The sequence below is a fragment of the Drosophila santomea genome, chromosome 2L (assembly GCF_016746245.2).
Source record: "Drosophila santomea strain STO CAGO 1482 chromosome 2L, Prin_Dsan_1.1, whole genome shotgun sequence".
NCBI classification, from domain to species: Eukaryota; Metazoa; Arthropoda; class Insecta; order Diptera; family Drosophilidae; genus Drosophila; species Drosophila santomea.
Window position 1 is genome coordinate 2,088,613 of NC_053016.2, and position 16,291 is coordinate 2,104,903.

Sequence of the window (16,291 nt, forward strand, 5' to 3'; positions counted from 1 at the left end):
AATGGAAAAAGTACAAGGGTCGCCATAAAAGCATAACAAGCTAACGTGAAACGGTGCGGCAACTCGAAAGCTGCAAATGAGGCCAGCAGCCAACAGCCAGGATGCGAAGGCAGGACTAAAACCAGTACCTGCAACCTGGCAGCTCCTGGCTGCTGCCAGAGCTGCAGGCCAGGATTAGGTTCAGAGCGGGTCCTTGCTGCCCTTGCCCTCTCTTCCTTGGAGCGTGAAAGGTGTCAGGAGAATCGAAGCAGCAGAAGCAGAAGCAGGAGCAGGAGTACGCCATCAGCAGTCGACAATGTAATACTTCAATTTCGCCCACGCACATATCCACACATGGACGGGAGTACAGTGAGAAAAATGCCAAGCAGTAATCATAATTAACTCGTTTTGATTAAGGAAATTGCCCGACTTGACGGCTTACAGCACATTGTACACCCTTTCACGCACCTCCTTATATGCTAGCAGATATTAACTTTAATATTGTAGCAAGATTACAGTTTATAAGCCAGCTAATACACTCTACCCGTTTCTCGCAGTGCAGGCACACAGTGAAAGAGACATGCATCAAGTGCTTGCTTCGTTTTTCAATGGAAAATTGCACGCCAAAAGGAGGAGCAAAGAATTTGATGCTCGAACAGATGGAAAACGAAAGCGGAAATGTTGTGCTAAGCCACGCACGTCCTGCCACGTCCTGCCACACCCACGCCGCCCCCTTTTCTGACCCTTTCTTTATCTCCTTCCGCACGGCAAGTGCGGTAGTGTGTGTGTATGTGACTATTTACATTGTCACACTTTCATCATTGTGTCAGTTGGGCTCCGTTATCTTGTGCTTTGCTCAGCTCTTCAAGGATGTGCCCAAGGACGTGGGCGGCTCGAGGGGCGGCGTGTGAAGTGGGGGCGTGTCCAGGCAGACAGCTGCTGCTGCTCAATTGCATTATCCTGCGTCCGCTGATGGATGATTGTTTCCTCGTCCTCGTCCTCCACCTCGTCCTCGTCCTGCCAGCCCAGCGTCCTGCATCCTGGCGCCCTTTGAGCTCCTTGTAATTTGGCAAGTGCAACCCTTTTTTCTCAGGATAATTGAATATATTATGTGACAGCACATTGTACGCAGGATCTGAAGTCATTTTTCGATACGAGCTAGGAGATGTAAGAGGGCACTCGAATGCATACATTAAAGCGTAAGTGAGTGGATTTCCCTACATGGAATTTTAATCAAAAGGTCGTTGGATTTATGAGCGGCAGCCAGGTAATGTAAAGTTGGGTATTGTTGGGGTAATGACTCACAACTCTCAACCGGATATGATCTGCATCCCCTTCCGCTTGAGGTTCCTTTCCCCGCGCCACCAACTGCTGGCTCAACTCGGATCGATTGCATTTTGAAAACTTTTGCAAGAGAGCTGGAAAAAAAAAGTAATAACAAAACCGACTCAATTGCTGCCACCACCTTTCGGCTTGAAACAATACAAAACAAGCAACAACGGCGGCAAATAGAAAACTTTGGCTTCTGTGGAAAAGTTCGAGTACAAAGCAATAATAAGGAGCTCATCATGAATTTTAGAACGAGTGGCATAAAGTATATTACACACACACACACACACAATTGTAACTGGGCTTTAGGGTTGCGCCCCTTCTGCATCACGTATACGCCCAGTGTGGCCCACCTGGAAACAAACGTTTGTTGTGGTTGCTCCCAGGCTGCTGCCGCCGAACCACCCAACCACTGGCCAGTTGAAAGGGCCTTTCTGTGCGGGATCTGCGGCCTGGCCACCGCCTCTTCCGGCTGGACGGCAACTAGAATAAAATTTAATTAACCTGAAACCTAGTTTTGTGCTCTAAGAGCCAGGTTCTCAGACCCCGACAGTCCAAGCCAGACTGCTTCAACTTGGCCGACTGGGAATTGCAAATGATGTAAACACGGGCCACAGAAGGAAACACAGGAGCAGAATAGGACGGAGTGGAGGATACACCCGGAGAAAATACAGAGCTTGAACTGAAAACTTGCCTACTATTAATTCAATCAATTATGAATCTAAGTTGATCAATAAAAAGCAGATTTAAGTGAGAGGCAAAGATATGCTGAATTTATAGAGAAGCCTTTAACCTTTAAAACAGATATAGAAATTTCTTCAATTTGTTGTGAAAATTTCTGAGTTTTCCCTCTCTGCAGGACCTGTTTGCAACACACTTTGTGGCTGTGCATTATAAATGATCAAGGGCTAATTTGAATGGCAAAGCAGCGATGCTAACTTTTCTTTTAAAGAGTTCCGGCTGCTCTCATTGTTTTTCCCGCTGGCTTGGGGCCACTGCCATGGCTTTGGCAAGGTAAACACACACTTTGCGGGTTTTTACTTGTCACAACACAAACAGGAGGACAAAGACAACAAGTGGCGGAGCCGCAAGTCCTGCCTTCCCATTCCTGAGTCCTGTCATGAACCCTAGTTCGAGAGCTCAGCTTTGATCAGCGGTTGGAAAGCGTGATGGTTTGAGACTCAGCGGTCTTTAATTGGAAACTAATTATTCCCTACACCTATGCACGCATTTTCCCCACCCCAGAAAAAGTGTGGGAAATTCCCAACTGTTTGCCTTTTTGCAACAACTAGGCAAGTTTCGATGCTTCCCCCAGCCTGCAAATCACCCCGATAATAACTTATGTTGGCAAGGGGTGGCGAATAGATAATAAACTTTCGAAAATCCAAACGGGCTTTGAATTAATTAAATAACGCCAGCATGTACACACACACATAGCTAATACTTGCTTCGGGCCAAAGCAGCCCTGTTAAGTAGGCTACAAATTTTCATCTACGCTTGCAACTATTTTCTTTGATGATTCATACCCATTGTGCAGACTAATTCTGAATCTGTTATGTGTTACGGCCCAAACACGGGCTAATTACCCCATGCGATGAGTATAATGAATTCAATTGACCCGATCGACCTCAACAATGCAACTATTTTCAGAGGTCGGTGCTTCGTATGTCTAATTGGATTTTGGTTAATACCAAAAGCGGTGATAAGTATCGCAAAAATGAAAACCACTAAGCGGACAGACAGCAGCCGAAAAGCCGCGAATATTTCATTTTCACAAATTAATATCTATTAATTATGCATCTAAATGCTAAGGACTGGGTGAAAAACAGGCTGACAGAGCCGTAAATCGATGACAGTGAAAAAACAGCAGGCGGCTAAATAAATAATGAACGCCTCTTAAATTTTCATTTGCGACTGGCCAATGGAGCCCCTAAAAGCTACGAGTGAAAGGCCAAAATAAACAATAATAAAGTACAAAAAGTAGGCGGCAAGTTCGAGTCGAACATAACAATTCCCTTCAATGGCATCGAATTTGCTGTGTCATAAACTTCAGTTGGAAACTCGATAAAGGAGTCCACAACTTTTACATTTCGGGCAATTTATATAACGTTTTTTTTTATAACAATATATTACATACAATTCGCTTAAGCAAAAATAAAGTTGAAAGCAGTTTCGTTTTATTATTATGGATTTTAGCTGTCAGTCTTACAAATTGGTGTAATAGTAATTTAGTAGATAGTTTTTGGACTTACTGATTAGCTTCTCGTATTGTTAAGCATACAAAATATTTAGTTATATTAAATCATCAATAAATTAAATATATATAATTTTAGTTGTAAAACACAACGTTGAATTGTTATTAATCGCCATTTACATAAGCCAGTTAGTAACTTCCGTTTCCCAACTATTTTTCAATAGTGGCCAGGAACTTTGTCATCAGGTGCATTTCCAAAGCAAGGGGAAACTTTTCGCCAAAGGGACCCAGAGCATAAGAGAATAAGAGAATTGGAGAAGCTGAGAAATGGAAAAATGGAGGAAGAGAAGTCGAGGGAATCGTTGACAGGAAGCAAACCGAAACGGCACCAACAAATTACCCGACCCATAACCACAGTGCAATCAATTGTAGTGGTCCAGCAGAACACACTCGCTCCAGTTGGATTTGGAGGAGGCAGCCGAGAGCGAGGACGCAGTGCCTCCAAAAGCACTTTATATGCCGAGGTAATGGCGCCTAATAAACGTCTTCACTCGAGTGCGCTTGGCACCGCCCAGCCACCCCCCCACCCCCCCTTTGCACCGCCCAACCAGAGGGGGGGACAGCGGGGCAAGGACAGGGTGTGGGGAAGGTGGAGCCAGTAATTATGATTTATGTCGCTTTGGAGAATGTGCAAGGCGTCTAATTGTGTGGGCGGGCGTTGGCTACAATTACGCCCATCTCCATCATTTCCCCCCCTCTTCCGTTGGTCACCTTGTCCCCCGAATATGTCTGCTATTATGTCAAGCCAGCCGAAAATAGTGGAAATCCTACACGAATGTCGGATAAAGTAATTACAGGATGCTCATTTCCCCCCGAGTTTCTGGGGGGCAAGCCCACACCAACACACAAACACCAACACTAAGACAGGACAGAACAGGACTGACAGGACGTGCGAGTGTGTCCTGATGTAATGCATGCCAATGCGACACCTTCACCTCTCTCTCTCCCTCTCTCACTCTAATCCTTGATCATTAAAATAATTCAACTTGACCCGAGACTGGACCGGATCAGGACCTGGGCGAACGAAAGGATTCCTGGAATTCTTTGGTGGCCGCATAATGCTAATGAATCGGTATGCCTCCCATTCCCATTCCCACTCCAACTTCAACTCCCACTCCTAATCCCACTCCTTTCACTGCCATTTCGTAATGCCACAAAGGATTTTCCCTGCCGACGGCTGGGGACAATTGAAAAATCAGTAAACGATGCCGCATTGTCAACGCCACGTCCCTGTGGAGAAGTGGGCAGGATTGGGGAATCGTCATTCCATGAGTGGAGCATCATTCGCACTTAATTAGTAGAATGGCCGATTTAAAAGTGGGCGTTGGGCGTAGGGCGTGTCCAATCAGCTGTGGAGCCTAATTACAGCTCGGACTTTCACTATCATTTCAAATCGTACTCGGCCAGATGCGGGCTCTAAAAACCATCGAGTGTCCACCAGATGGGATAAACGAAAATCGTAAATGAATGCAAAATAGACAGGAAAATCATTCCATACTAAAACCAACTCCGAAGCTGTTTAGGGTTTCCTTTTGAAGAGTGAAATTCCTTATGCGATTAGTACGGAAATGACATGAAAGGCACTGAAAGTGGTGTGTCCTTAAAAAGGAAAAGCTGGAAGGATGAGATTGAGACAGAGGATGAGAAAAGGCAGGAGAGATAATAAGTAATTCGGTTTTCTATTCCGAACTGTTAATAAAAAGTGAATCCCAACCTCAGCAACTCCCGAACTCTTTAAACTTGTTCACCAGCTCCAGATACAAAAGTATCTTGACCCGCGCAAAAGTATCTACTTAAATGCCAGCGAGTATCAAACAACCGAATTGCAGCTTTTAAAAAGTTACTGCAGAATGCAACAACTGAAAAGTAGTTTAAGAAAACGGAAAGTACTTTAAGCCACTGAACAGTAAAAGTAGCGGATCTGTCTTCAAAGTATCTCTAGCTGCGTAAAATCATCTTTTGCTACTTAGTCGCCGAATACAACTTTAAGCTAACAAAAAACTGAGGAAACTTTGCGCTTCAAGGATCGAAGGATGTTTTCAGCAACTACTCCTTGCCCAAATATATTTTTGATAGCAGAGACAAATTGCATCTAAAAATGTGTAATCCCCAGAGTAGTGTCCCCCTCTTCTTGAGATAAAGTATATCAATTTATATATTTTTGGATGGCCCGTAACATATTTCCGGCCATTAAACATAAGCGTGTAAGCCGTAGTCCCTTTCTGCTAACTGGATTAGGTGCAATCCAAAATGCTTGGCGGTTCATCAAGGAGGCCATCAACAAATTAGTCCAGAAACTCGAATAAAAATTTGCTTAGCTGTCGTAAATCCCGGGACACACAAAGGCTAATCGGGCGGCTAATCAGGCGCAGCCATCATCAGCCCATCAGCCCATCGGGCTATCCCGCAATCCCGCTATCAGCCATCAAAGGCGGTCCGAATCCTTTGGCCCGATGGAGGGGCTCAAGTGAAAGGCTTGCCGAAGGAGCAGGCAGTGCAAAAAACCCAAACGGAGGAGGCGCAGGCTGCGTGCCAGGACATCATTATGCTAAAATATTGCTCGGCGGTACTTAATCAACACAAAGGCAGCGGAGGCGGCTGCCACGCCCCGCTGTCGATTTAATTGCCCCACAGACACTTCAATGTCAGCATAAATTAAATTTTGATTTCGCCGCTCCGGCTGCTCTAATGAAATTCCGCACGCCAAATTGCACAGCCCTCAGAATGCGGCATCCACATGGCGTCCACACCTCCCATCTCAGCAACGCCACCTCCTGCCCATCCTCCTGCCCATCCTCCTGCCCATCCTCCTAAGTATCCTGCCCCCTTGCAAGCCATGGTGATGATGATGAGCTCGTGATGTGGCGGCCTGAATTGAGTTGGAGGCCCAAGTTAGTCGTTGCTCAGCCATTGTCGCATCAATTAATTTCGGCACGAGCCACGAACAGGACTCCAACCACTCTTATCAACACCATGAGCCAACCTCCATCAGCTACACTGCAAATTGGCCTGGATTATTCACATGTCATTTAAAGTGGGCCAGTTATTATATGTTCCTACCTTGTTATATAGGAATCCACACAGAATATGGTTACATCTCATTAAGCGACTCATGCGTTTAGTTGGCCTTCATTTCACTGATATCCGGCCTGCTGGCGGGCTATCCTCTTTCTCTCAGTGCAGAATTTCCATTCTCGACCACCACCACAGCAGTTTGCAATTGTATTTGGAGGCGTGGCACGTAATGAGCTTAGCCCTGGCCAAAACCTAAGGTGGCCAAGTCAGAGTCCATTATGGGCGAGTGGCCCGCATCTTGCGGATGTTCGTGGGGGTTAACGAGGGGCAAGTGGGGGTAAGTGGGGGTAAATGGGGGTAAATGTGGGTGGTGGTGACACGGAAGGGATTTTAAAGTCGCCTGATTACAAACGAGTCCTGTTGAGGTGGGCAACTCAACGAACTAAAACTGATTAGGGATACGTTTTGGTCAATCGACTATCAACACTATTTTCACAACTATTTATAGACAGTTGATCATTTAATTAATGATGTTGTGATAGGAAAATAAAGAACTAACAACTCTGCTTATAAATATTAATGGTTCTTTCGCTTTTCAGCAGCGCTGACATCGTTTCTTTCAGCTTTTTATTCTTAGAAAATAACACATTTTTTGGTGGCAATCCTAGACACATTTTCTTTAACAGGAAAGTGCATTTTTATAAACTTACATGCTTGTGTAAATGTAATTAAAGTTTAGTTTTTAAGGTTTTCTCCCTCCCCAACCGCTGGCGTTAATCCATCCACTTCCAACAGGAGACGCTATCGGCACCTAGTTTTTCCACGCCGAGTTGCCAACTTGCAGCTGACGTGTCTGTCAGAATGAAAAGTGACTGACGAAGCACAAATCGAAAAACTGGTCGAGCGATTGGGACGAGAAAGCAGGAAAAGCCAAGGAAAAAACTGAAAACTCTTCCATTATGGCAGCAGGGGTCGTGTACAATCAGTGGAATCGTGATGAAGAGCAGTAAGTACGGTGGAGTTCCTTACTCCAAATTCAAGCCAGAGGACCCAATTTTCAACGTACAAAAAAAAAACAATTGCAGCAATCAGTTCATCTGCCCCATTGTCTACACAAATGAGATGCCCACTCCTCCGAAGGATTGCAAATATCTGCCCTGTGGCCAGATTATCCGGGAGTATGGAAAGGAGCCGGTTTTGATTCACAAGCTGGAGACTCGCTTCTCGCAACTGTTCAAAGGGCTTCATGAGCTCTTCAAAATTGATTTGATGGATCAGAAGGCTTACGACGAGCTGCCCGGCAATGTGCAGCCAATGGATCCACGGGATGCAGCTTTGCTCAAGGACATTGAAGCCCTGGACTGTGGCTACACCAGACGCATTCACGTCCAGGAATGTGGACAGATGTTCGCCAAGGAGCGAGTGCAGCCACCTCGTCCTCGTACTCGACTACAGCGTTCTGTGGCGATGCTCAGGGCTCCAAGCAACCTGGAGCCCATCAGCCTGGAGCTGCAGAAGGCGATGATTGATGGCAGCTTCAGGGATATTAAGAAACCCCTCTTCAGACATCCCACCAAACCGGGTAGCAATGCCCGTCCGGTGATGACTCTGCCCGTCTTTCCCGATACGGATTTGCAGCACTATCGCTTCGTTCAGATGAACTTTGATATTCCACCGCACGATAACAACCAGAACCTAATCAAGGACTGCGGCAGCTGCCTGATCAACTTCCGTTACATCCAGGACATTGCGGAGACCATGGAAAAGGTTTACCTATCCGACCATCGCTACAAAGAGGAAAAAGCCGGCGATAATTTGGAACGCTCTGAGCGTTTCATACTCCGCGAGGAAGGTGGTGTCATCTATTACGTAAGTGTGGACAAATACATCAAGTTGAGGCGGGAACGTCCACGCCCCCAGGCCTCGGCTAACAAGTGTCTGCTGGTATGTCTTGGAAAGTCACTCTCAAATTTATGACATTGAATTTATAGACAAACTTCGCTTTTCCAGCAGGTCACGCGTGTGGAAATGGAAACAATGTGAGGGGTCATTGGTTTTTGGCAGGTTTCCTACTCGAAAACAAACTGCCCGACGATGAAATAAAGCTCTTAACATTTCTACGTAACACTCGAAAATTGAAAGAAAATTTAATTGGATATACTTGAGACTTAGAGCTTAGTAAATGAAAATAAAACAAGGCTGAGTGCTTCTTTGAAATTTAAGCTATGCTCTTTTTATAAAGTTTTTCCGGGGCTAGATACATTAAGATTAAAAATAATTTAAAATTCTGTATAAATTAGTTTACATAGCATTGCTATTGCAGCTGTTTCCACAGTATTCGTTTGCGTTCAAAATAATTATTGAAAACATCTACTCGCATTGAATTTTAACATCGAAAGTTAAGCTGAAATGTCAGTTGATTTCTGTGTTGGTTGCGAAAGTCGCGCAAAAGTTGCCAGGCAACAGGCTCCACCTGAAGAAGTGAATCCTTCCCCACCAGCAGCAACCACCCCTCCCCCCTTCAGTGCTCCAGGCACGTCAAGTGCTGCAGCATCTTTGGGGCAATCCTGGCAAGAGCTGCCATGACGATTCCAAGGCGTTTCCAGGAACTTGGTCACAAGCAAAGTAAGATATATAGTCAAGTATACATTCGCCGGCGAGAGTCTATGTGAGAAATAGACAATTTTTATGACGTTTCCTGCGAGCCACGATTTTTATTTTATACAATTCCATAGCCCAACCCCTGCCCCCCTCCGCCACTGTGGTTCACTGCGGAATCCTATTTCATTTGGCCAGACGCTCGGAATTTGTTGTGGCAGCGATTTGGCAGCAAAACCCATGCCATGCCATGCCATTCCATTCCATTCCCCACTTGCCGTGATGTCGCATGCAGCAGATGTCGCTGGGGGAACGGACAACCTGCCGCAATTTTGTTGGCCAGAAACTTACACGCGGAGGGGAGGGGGTGGGGGGAAATGGGAGAGGGGCAACGTCACGTGGCACGATGGCTTAAATAGATTAGCCGATGCATTTCCTGTGGTCTGCGGAACTGTTGCTCTGCAGCAGCAGCAGAAGGCAACTCCACCGCGCCAAAGAGATCATTTCGAAAATTTGGAAAAATAAAACGAGCACGTTGTGGTGCTTTCAAATCAAGCCGAAACTAATGTGCCAACATCAAAGGCAAACAAATTCAAGTGCATTGAGTCCGCAACAAATCAAAGACGCCAGGACGAGCGACCTTTCTCCCACTATTCTGCAGGACTTTCCCTTCTCCGCAGTTGCCATTTCTCTTAGCCATACATCAAAGCAATCAAATGGACCCAAGTGTATCTATCAAGGCGATAAGTAACACGAAAAGAAATTCAAATCCCGCTCAAAAGAAGGCGGAACCCGGGGAAAAAACAAGGACATCGCATCCCAAGCGTGTTCAGGATGTGCACTCAAAATAATACCCAGCACTTAAAACTTATTGCTACAAAAATGATAAATATATAATATGGCAAATTTATATAAATATTAGTTTTATTAGTTTTTTGTTGATTAGTTTTATATTTGTATATCAATTAGATAATCCCCCCATAAAGTGGACTTTTAAACTTCCCCAGCTGACCTTTTTTTCTGCGTGTAGTGAAAGAGGCAACGCAACGATTTCATTTATAAATTGAGCTTCTGTTTTTTTGGCAGCAGCCAAGTTACGAGAGGTTGCGACTGGCTGGCAACAAATTATCGGCCTGGCACCTAGCCATTTCCCCTTATCCCCGAATAGACGCCCCAGAAGCCCGGATCGTCCTGCACATCCTTGACTGAAATGAACTCTTCGGGGTGTGCGAGTGTGTTTGCCGGCCTCAAAGAACTGACCAAGCAATTTGCCTGGCCCAAAGGCTAACCAACACCTCATCGCTCACACGGAGCCAAAGAGCCAAAGAGCCAATGGGCCAATGGGCGAGATAAAACAATGGTGAAGTGGTGAAGTGGCGAAGTGGCAATGTGGCGATGTGGAGGCAGTGGGTCTGCACTTGGCCGGAGTGGACTCTCGCCTTAATTAAACAGATTTGTTTGCTCACTAGTGAGTGTGTGTTTTTCGACCCGACCACGCCCTGTCTAAACAAAGAGTGAGTCAAGAATTATGGCAGCATCGAAAGGTCAAACCCGTTCTCGGTTTTCAATATCTATTGGCCATAAGCCTTCTATAAGGCTTCTTCTATAAGACTTCCACTTAGCTGGGCTGACCTCATAAACATACAACGTAAATTCCAACGAGATGACACTTTGCCACTTGCTAATCCTTAATTTGCAATAAAAAGAGATTCATGATCCCCATATCGTATCTGTGTTTTGCTTTCTTTTCCCAGCTGTCCAGATACACTTCTAATATTTTACTGTCACTAAAAATACAACGTTGCCGTTTTTCGAAGACGTCTTTGAAGTTCAATTTATCCTGGTACTAAAACTCAAGCACTTGGCCGTAAAAGTATCGAGCTAAAAGGTGTTTTTTCACAGATCAAACTAAATATCATGTAGTTTGAATGTTTAATCCCATAAATTTTTAAAATTCAGGTCAAGCAGATATATGTATTTTTGTGGTTTCAATTTAATATTCGTGCTTAAAATCACATGCAAAATATACAAGCATGCACTGGTAACATTCTTATGGATCTTTAAGCTACCTGCAAGTCCTACAAATTCACTCAATTCACACAGAGACAGCCAAAAAATAGCCAAGCATAAATCCAAGGCAACTCGAGTGCTGGCCATTTCGGGGGTCAAGTGTAAAGTTAAACAAAAACGCTTAGCTCGAAAGGCTGAGGCCGAGCAGAGGATAAGGAGAATGAGAAGGAGCTGCCTTGGCCAGGATTTGTGCTGCGACATGGCCTTTTGTTGGAGCTGCCAGGGATGTCCGCACGAATATTCACATTACACAGCGTGGACAAGGAGCAATGAGCGCAAGATTCACAGGATGCGAAGGATGCGGGAAAGTAACCCTCAAGTGGCAGCAGTGGCCAAAACGATGTCAAGTCAAAAATGAGGGAAAAAGAAACTAATTTCATAAGATGGTGTCAACTGCAACTTTTCCGTGAGAGGCTCTCCCCACGGCCGCCCCTCGAGCATTTTCCGCATTTTCCGCATTCGCCACTGCTCGAGTGCTCTCTGGACTGCATTAAACGGCCAGGAAAAGCCTGGAAAAGCTGGGAAAGCAGCGAAAGCAGGGAGATGCTGATGATGGCCACTGCCGAGAGCTAAATGCACTGGCAGATTACCACAAACAAGAACAAATTCCGCACGCAACCCCTAATGAGCCTCTTAGTTGAAAACTCATAATCAGCACAAAGCTCACTCGTTCGAATATCCAGTGCACTGAAGAAAAAACTTATAGACACTCTACCAAATTTAGTTATGAAGTTGATTTCAAATATTATATTAATTTTTTAACCCATTTTCAAGTGAATTCACTTTAATGGGTTGCCATGAAAACGGCCATTCAAATACTCGTATGCTTGATTCGTTTCTTTTAATTCAATCGCCTCATACACGCGTATGGGCACAAAGACAAAACAGTTAATTAAACCGAAAAAATGCCTCAATCAAAACTTTTGTGCCCATTTTTGTTGCCGCAACAAGTCAGCAGAATAATGTGTTGGAATGCCCACGTTGCCGTCCACACAAATAGGAGCTATGTGTATTAAAGCCCGCTCAGCCATTTAAGTTGCTTGGGGGAAATATGCAATGTTCGTTTCCATTATTCATGGGGCGAGGCTATTAAAAGGCCCCGGGGTGTGCGGAAATGGGGGCGGTGTGGGCGGTGGGTGGACTTTATTTATTGACGAGCGGAATGGCATGTAAACCACAAATTAATTGGCTTGGTTAGACACCGCAACGGACCAGAAAGTTGCATAAAACTTTGCCGCCTCGATTGATTGATGTGGCCTGGCATTTGCCAGGTAATCAGAGGCCAAGGAAACGACCTGGAAGCCAGGTGCCCTCTTGGCCAAGTTAAGAAACAAGTCAACCAAGTCCCTGGGATATTTATATTATTTTTCTTTCAATATTCCTTTAAACTTGCCTTCGCCGGCAAAAGTGTATGTACAAGCTGAGATGAATTGGAAAGTTATTTTCCGCTGAGTCCGTTAAAAATGGGAAAACAATATATATTTCAAGAATTTATGCTGGCCATAACTTATCGATCTGTTTAGTTACCCCACTTATTAATTATCTCCGGTCAAATTTTGATTCACTTTTACCGCTCGTGGCCAAACTTTTTCCGACTTTTCTTATCCTATCGCGTAATAAATTATATCTAACTCCCGTCACAAATCATGAGCTGCATAAACTTTACTTTCCAATCATGAATCATTAAACTATCGCAGAAGGCAGCTCTGTGTTTTGTGTTTCGCACCAAGGCCAGCAAAACAATTTGGCATCAAACAAATTAAAACTTTGGCCCAACTATTTAGATACAAATGCAAACGGATGGTCAGCCACGAGAAATTCTCGCAAAGGAAAACACAAATGCCGGAGAAAATGCAGGAAAGGTCAGGATTCCACGGGAAAAGCAAAAGAAAACTAGGCGAACTGGCGAAACTTAAAGTGCACGTACTAAATGTTTCCGGGGTCGTAAATCAAATTGCTGGAAAATGCCTTAGCGAGAAGAAAAGTTCAAGTTTAGTATGGGATCGTAAGCTTTTAGGATTGCTTGCTTTAATATTATTGCAGACAAATTTAAACTTGTTTTCATATATGCCCTTTTAATTTTATATTCCACATATTTTTTCTACCGAACTCCTTAAAACAATAGCTTTAATTGTGTATCCCACATTCGTAGCAATACAAATCAAACTGAAGGAAGTGCATTCTTTAAACTTCCAATTGCGGAAAATCCAACGCTCCAAAACTCCTAAAGCTCACTGAAAAAAATTATGTATTTTTAAGTTTCTTCGTTACTAGGCTAAAATTTAATTTGCAATGCTGTTAATTGTAGTTATACCGCAGTTGTTGGACTTTTATTCGAACAGCTCCTACTGTCTTTTTGCAGATTTTCGCAAAGTGAGAGCAAACAATTTTCCCGGCAAATTGGACAGCTGGCATGCAGTGCAATCTAATCAGATCTAATGTGGTGCCTCCCGCGTTTTCCTGAGCTGCAGAACCCTTTGGCTGGGGCCATAAAAAAAAACCCGCTGCGACGATTCCAAGGAAAATGTGTTAATAAAAGGACAAAGAGTCCCATGGAAACGGAAGCCAAGAAAATTGAAATGAATAGAGAAGAGGGGCGGCGGGTAGTTGGGCGTTTGGGGCGTTGGGGCGTGGCAAGTGGTCGGAGGGCAAGTGGCTTAAAGTTCATTTGCAAACAATCGGCCGCCCGACGAACCCAGACAGTCTGGCCCAAAAGTGTATGCCATGGATTTTCCATCTTGCGCCCAAATTATCCGGATCCTGACCTTTTAGTCTATTTGCGTCTGCGACTGCGACTGCGTCTCTATTTCGCCCATTGTTTACTCGTACCTCGCCTGCATTTCACATCAGCTTTTTCTTGTTGGTCAATCCTTAGGCGAATTTACGTTGTGTGCGTGTGTGTGAATGTGTGTGCGTGTGTGTGTGTGGCACAGACAGCCGCAGGCATTTCGATGTCCTTGCGCCACAAAAATGAAATGCAGCCAACAAGACGGGCTACAATGTCTGTTTGACTGACACACATGAAAGGGGGGTTTCGGGTGTTGGGTGGTGGGTGTGGTTGGTGTGGGGAGCTTGGGGATCTGTTGTTTGTTAGCGATGGGCATCCTTGCAAACATTGCACTTTTGGGTTAAGCAAAGCCAACGCTAGCAAAATTCTTTTTTGGCCAACCGCAAGACACACACTGGCACACACACACGCAGTCGGCCAAAAGCAATTCCATTTTTGCCTTAAAATGCACGAAAAACGACGGCAACAAGAAAAACAAGAAAAACAGGAGAGTCAGCCGCCAGGAAAAGCGGCGAAAAACGGCGAAAATCGGGTAAACAAAAACTAAGCTAACAAAATGTACAACTTTTATGCTTAAAATAAAGCGAAAACATGTCACAGATAATTTAAGCGCTAATAGATTGATTATCTTGAGCATTTTGATATTTTAAGCACTTAAAGAAATGCCGAGAATTTTCTCTTTGTGTAAAAGTGTGTGGTAGATGGCGAACAGCAGGGCACTATAACCATTTTCAGCTGGTACACGCATTACAAGTATTTTTATTTATTTTAAGCACAGCGCGGCAGCTAAAAATAAATGTGAAAGCGGAAAACAGAAAAACAGAACAGAAAACTCGGAAAAGCAAGGAAAAGCGGAAAAGCTGAGGCTGAAGCTCTTCTTGTTTGAACTAGGAGTGTACAAGTGCACAAATATGGGCATATTTGCATTGCATGAAGCAGGAGGCACTCTAATGCGGCTGTGTGAGAAAGGACATCTTAGAAGTCAGCCAGGATGTTGATTCTTAATCAGCATAACCAGTTTACCACACATGAAAATGGGATCATCTGATTTCAGTCAAGGAGTTCGAAGGAGTGAGGATAATTAAAATAAGATTTGCTACCCTATCTTTTCCTAGGCTAAATCTCCTGGTATTATTACCGAGTAAATATTGCAGTTGTATGTTTATTTATATGTCTTATGACAGACTTATAAATAATTTAATCTGCTTTCCAGAAATAGAATAATTTCCTTGGGGATGCCCACATTTGGGTACTTTCAGGCGCTGCCCAATCAATCATCGAAATGCTAATGCTGTTGATGACTTCATCATTCCCCTCCACACTCCACACTCCTCACTCTCCCATTCATTCTTATCATTTTAATGCGAGTTCTCGACTTCCTGCCCTCAGTCACTCTAAATATAATATAATATAATACTGAATGCGCTGATAAATATCAAATCAAACCCCGAGCAAAACCCTCGCACAAGCATAATTTCGGAAACCTTTGCTGCAAAGCGTGTTTCCCATTTCAGCATTTTCCGGCAAATAGTTTTCTCTTTTTCATGTGTGTGCGCCGGCTAACATATGTTTTCATTCCCTATTTTCCTGGGGCCTCGCTTTTTTATTTTTGTCTGCAATTTATTTTATTGCCGCAATGCAAAATGGTTGTGTGTGTGTGTGTCTTGTTGGCTTGTATCCGTATGTTTACCATTTGTATTTGGCCTGTTTAGCTGTTGTTGCCTCGCCCGCCGGCAGTGGGCCGCCCTTCCCCTCTGTTTCATCCCCCACCCACTCTCGTTTTCCACTCACATTTTCCACCCCGCTTTTCCAGCTCACACGAAATGCTGACACAAATGATGTGCTGTCTGCATTTGGCCGGGCGCAATTAATGCGGCATCTGCTGCTTCTACTGCTGCTGCTGCTGTTTGTGCCTCAGTTGCTGCTGCGGCACACACACCTGAATCTGCGGACAGATTGTGGCATGCCGCATGGCAGCAAATGCAAATTATTGTTGTACTTTCGCGCTACTCCAAGCGAAAATAGTTATATTTCCGATGGCAACTTGAGGGATCTAATTAATTTTTCACCTGTTTGTAAGTCGTTGTGAACAAATAAATATTTTCTGCACTTTTTATGAATGATTCATTAGAAAAGTTAGAATTTATGTATGTATTTATACGTATGTATATTTAAAAAGTGCTTCAATTAAGTGAACATTTCGAGTGGATTTTAAGCTATGGCTTACCAGAGAGCACAAAGTTTGGAACGAATTCTTT

At 44.2% G+C, this 16,291-nt stretch overlaps 2 protein-coding genes and 1 long non-coding RNA gene across 13 annotated transcripts in view; 2 read left to right on the forward strand and 1 right to left on the reverse strand.

Annotated features, from left to right (window-relative positions):
- Positions 1-16,291, reverse strand: part of LOC120458306 — a 44,416-nt gene that overhangs the window by 14,442 nt on the left and 13,683 nt on the right. The gene's annotated exons all lie outside the window — the stretch shown is intronic.
- LOC120458309 lies at positions 3,378-4,370 on the forward strand. Of its 3 annotated transcripts, none has more exons than XR_005617176.1 (2): positions 3,378-3,506; positions 3,727-4,370. It is a non-coding gene; the product is annotated as an uncharacterized LOC120458309 (long non-coding RNA). The 3 variants fall into 3 exon arrangements; XR_005617175.1 differs by having other exon boundaries at positions 3,461-3,525; XR_005617174.1 differs by having other exon boundaries at positions 3,464-3,531.
- LOC120458307 lies at positions 7,425-8,799 on the forward strand. 2 transcript variants are annotated; one of them, XM_039645914.1, is made up of 3 exons: positions 7,425-7,583; positions 7,663-8,521; positions 8,588-8,799. In XM_039645914.1, the coding sequence occupies exons 1-3, from the start codon at positions 7,537-7,539 to the stop codon at positions 8,618-8,620; spliced, it is 939 nt and encodes a 312-aa protein (XP_039501848.1). In that variant the 5' UTR covers positions 7,425-7,536; the 3' UTR covers positions 8,621-8,799. The 2 variants fall into 2 exon arrangements, with proteins under 2 accessions (XP_039501848.1, XP_039501849.1); XM_039645915.1 differs by having other exon boundaries at positions 8,591-8,799.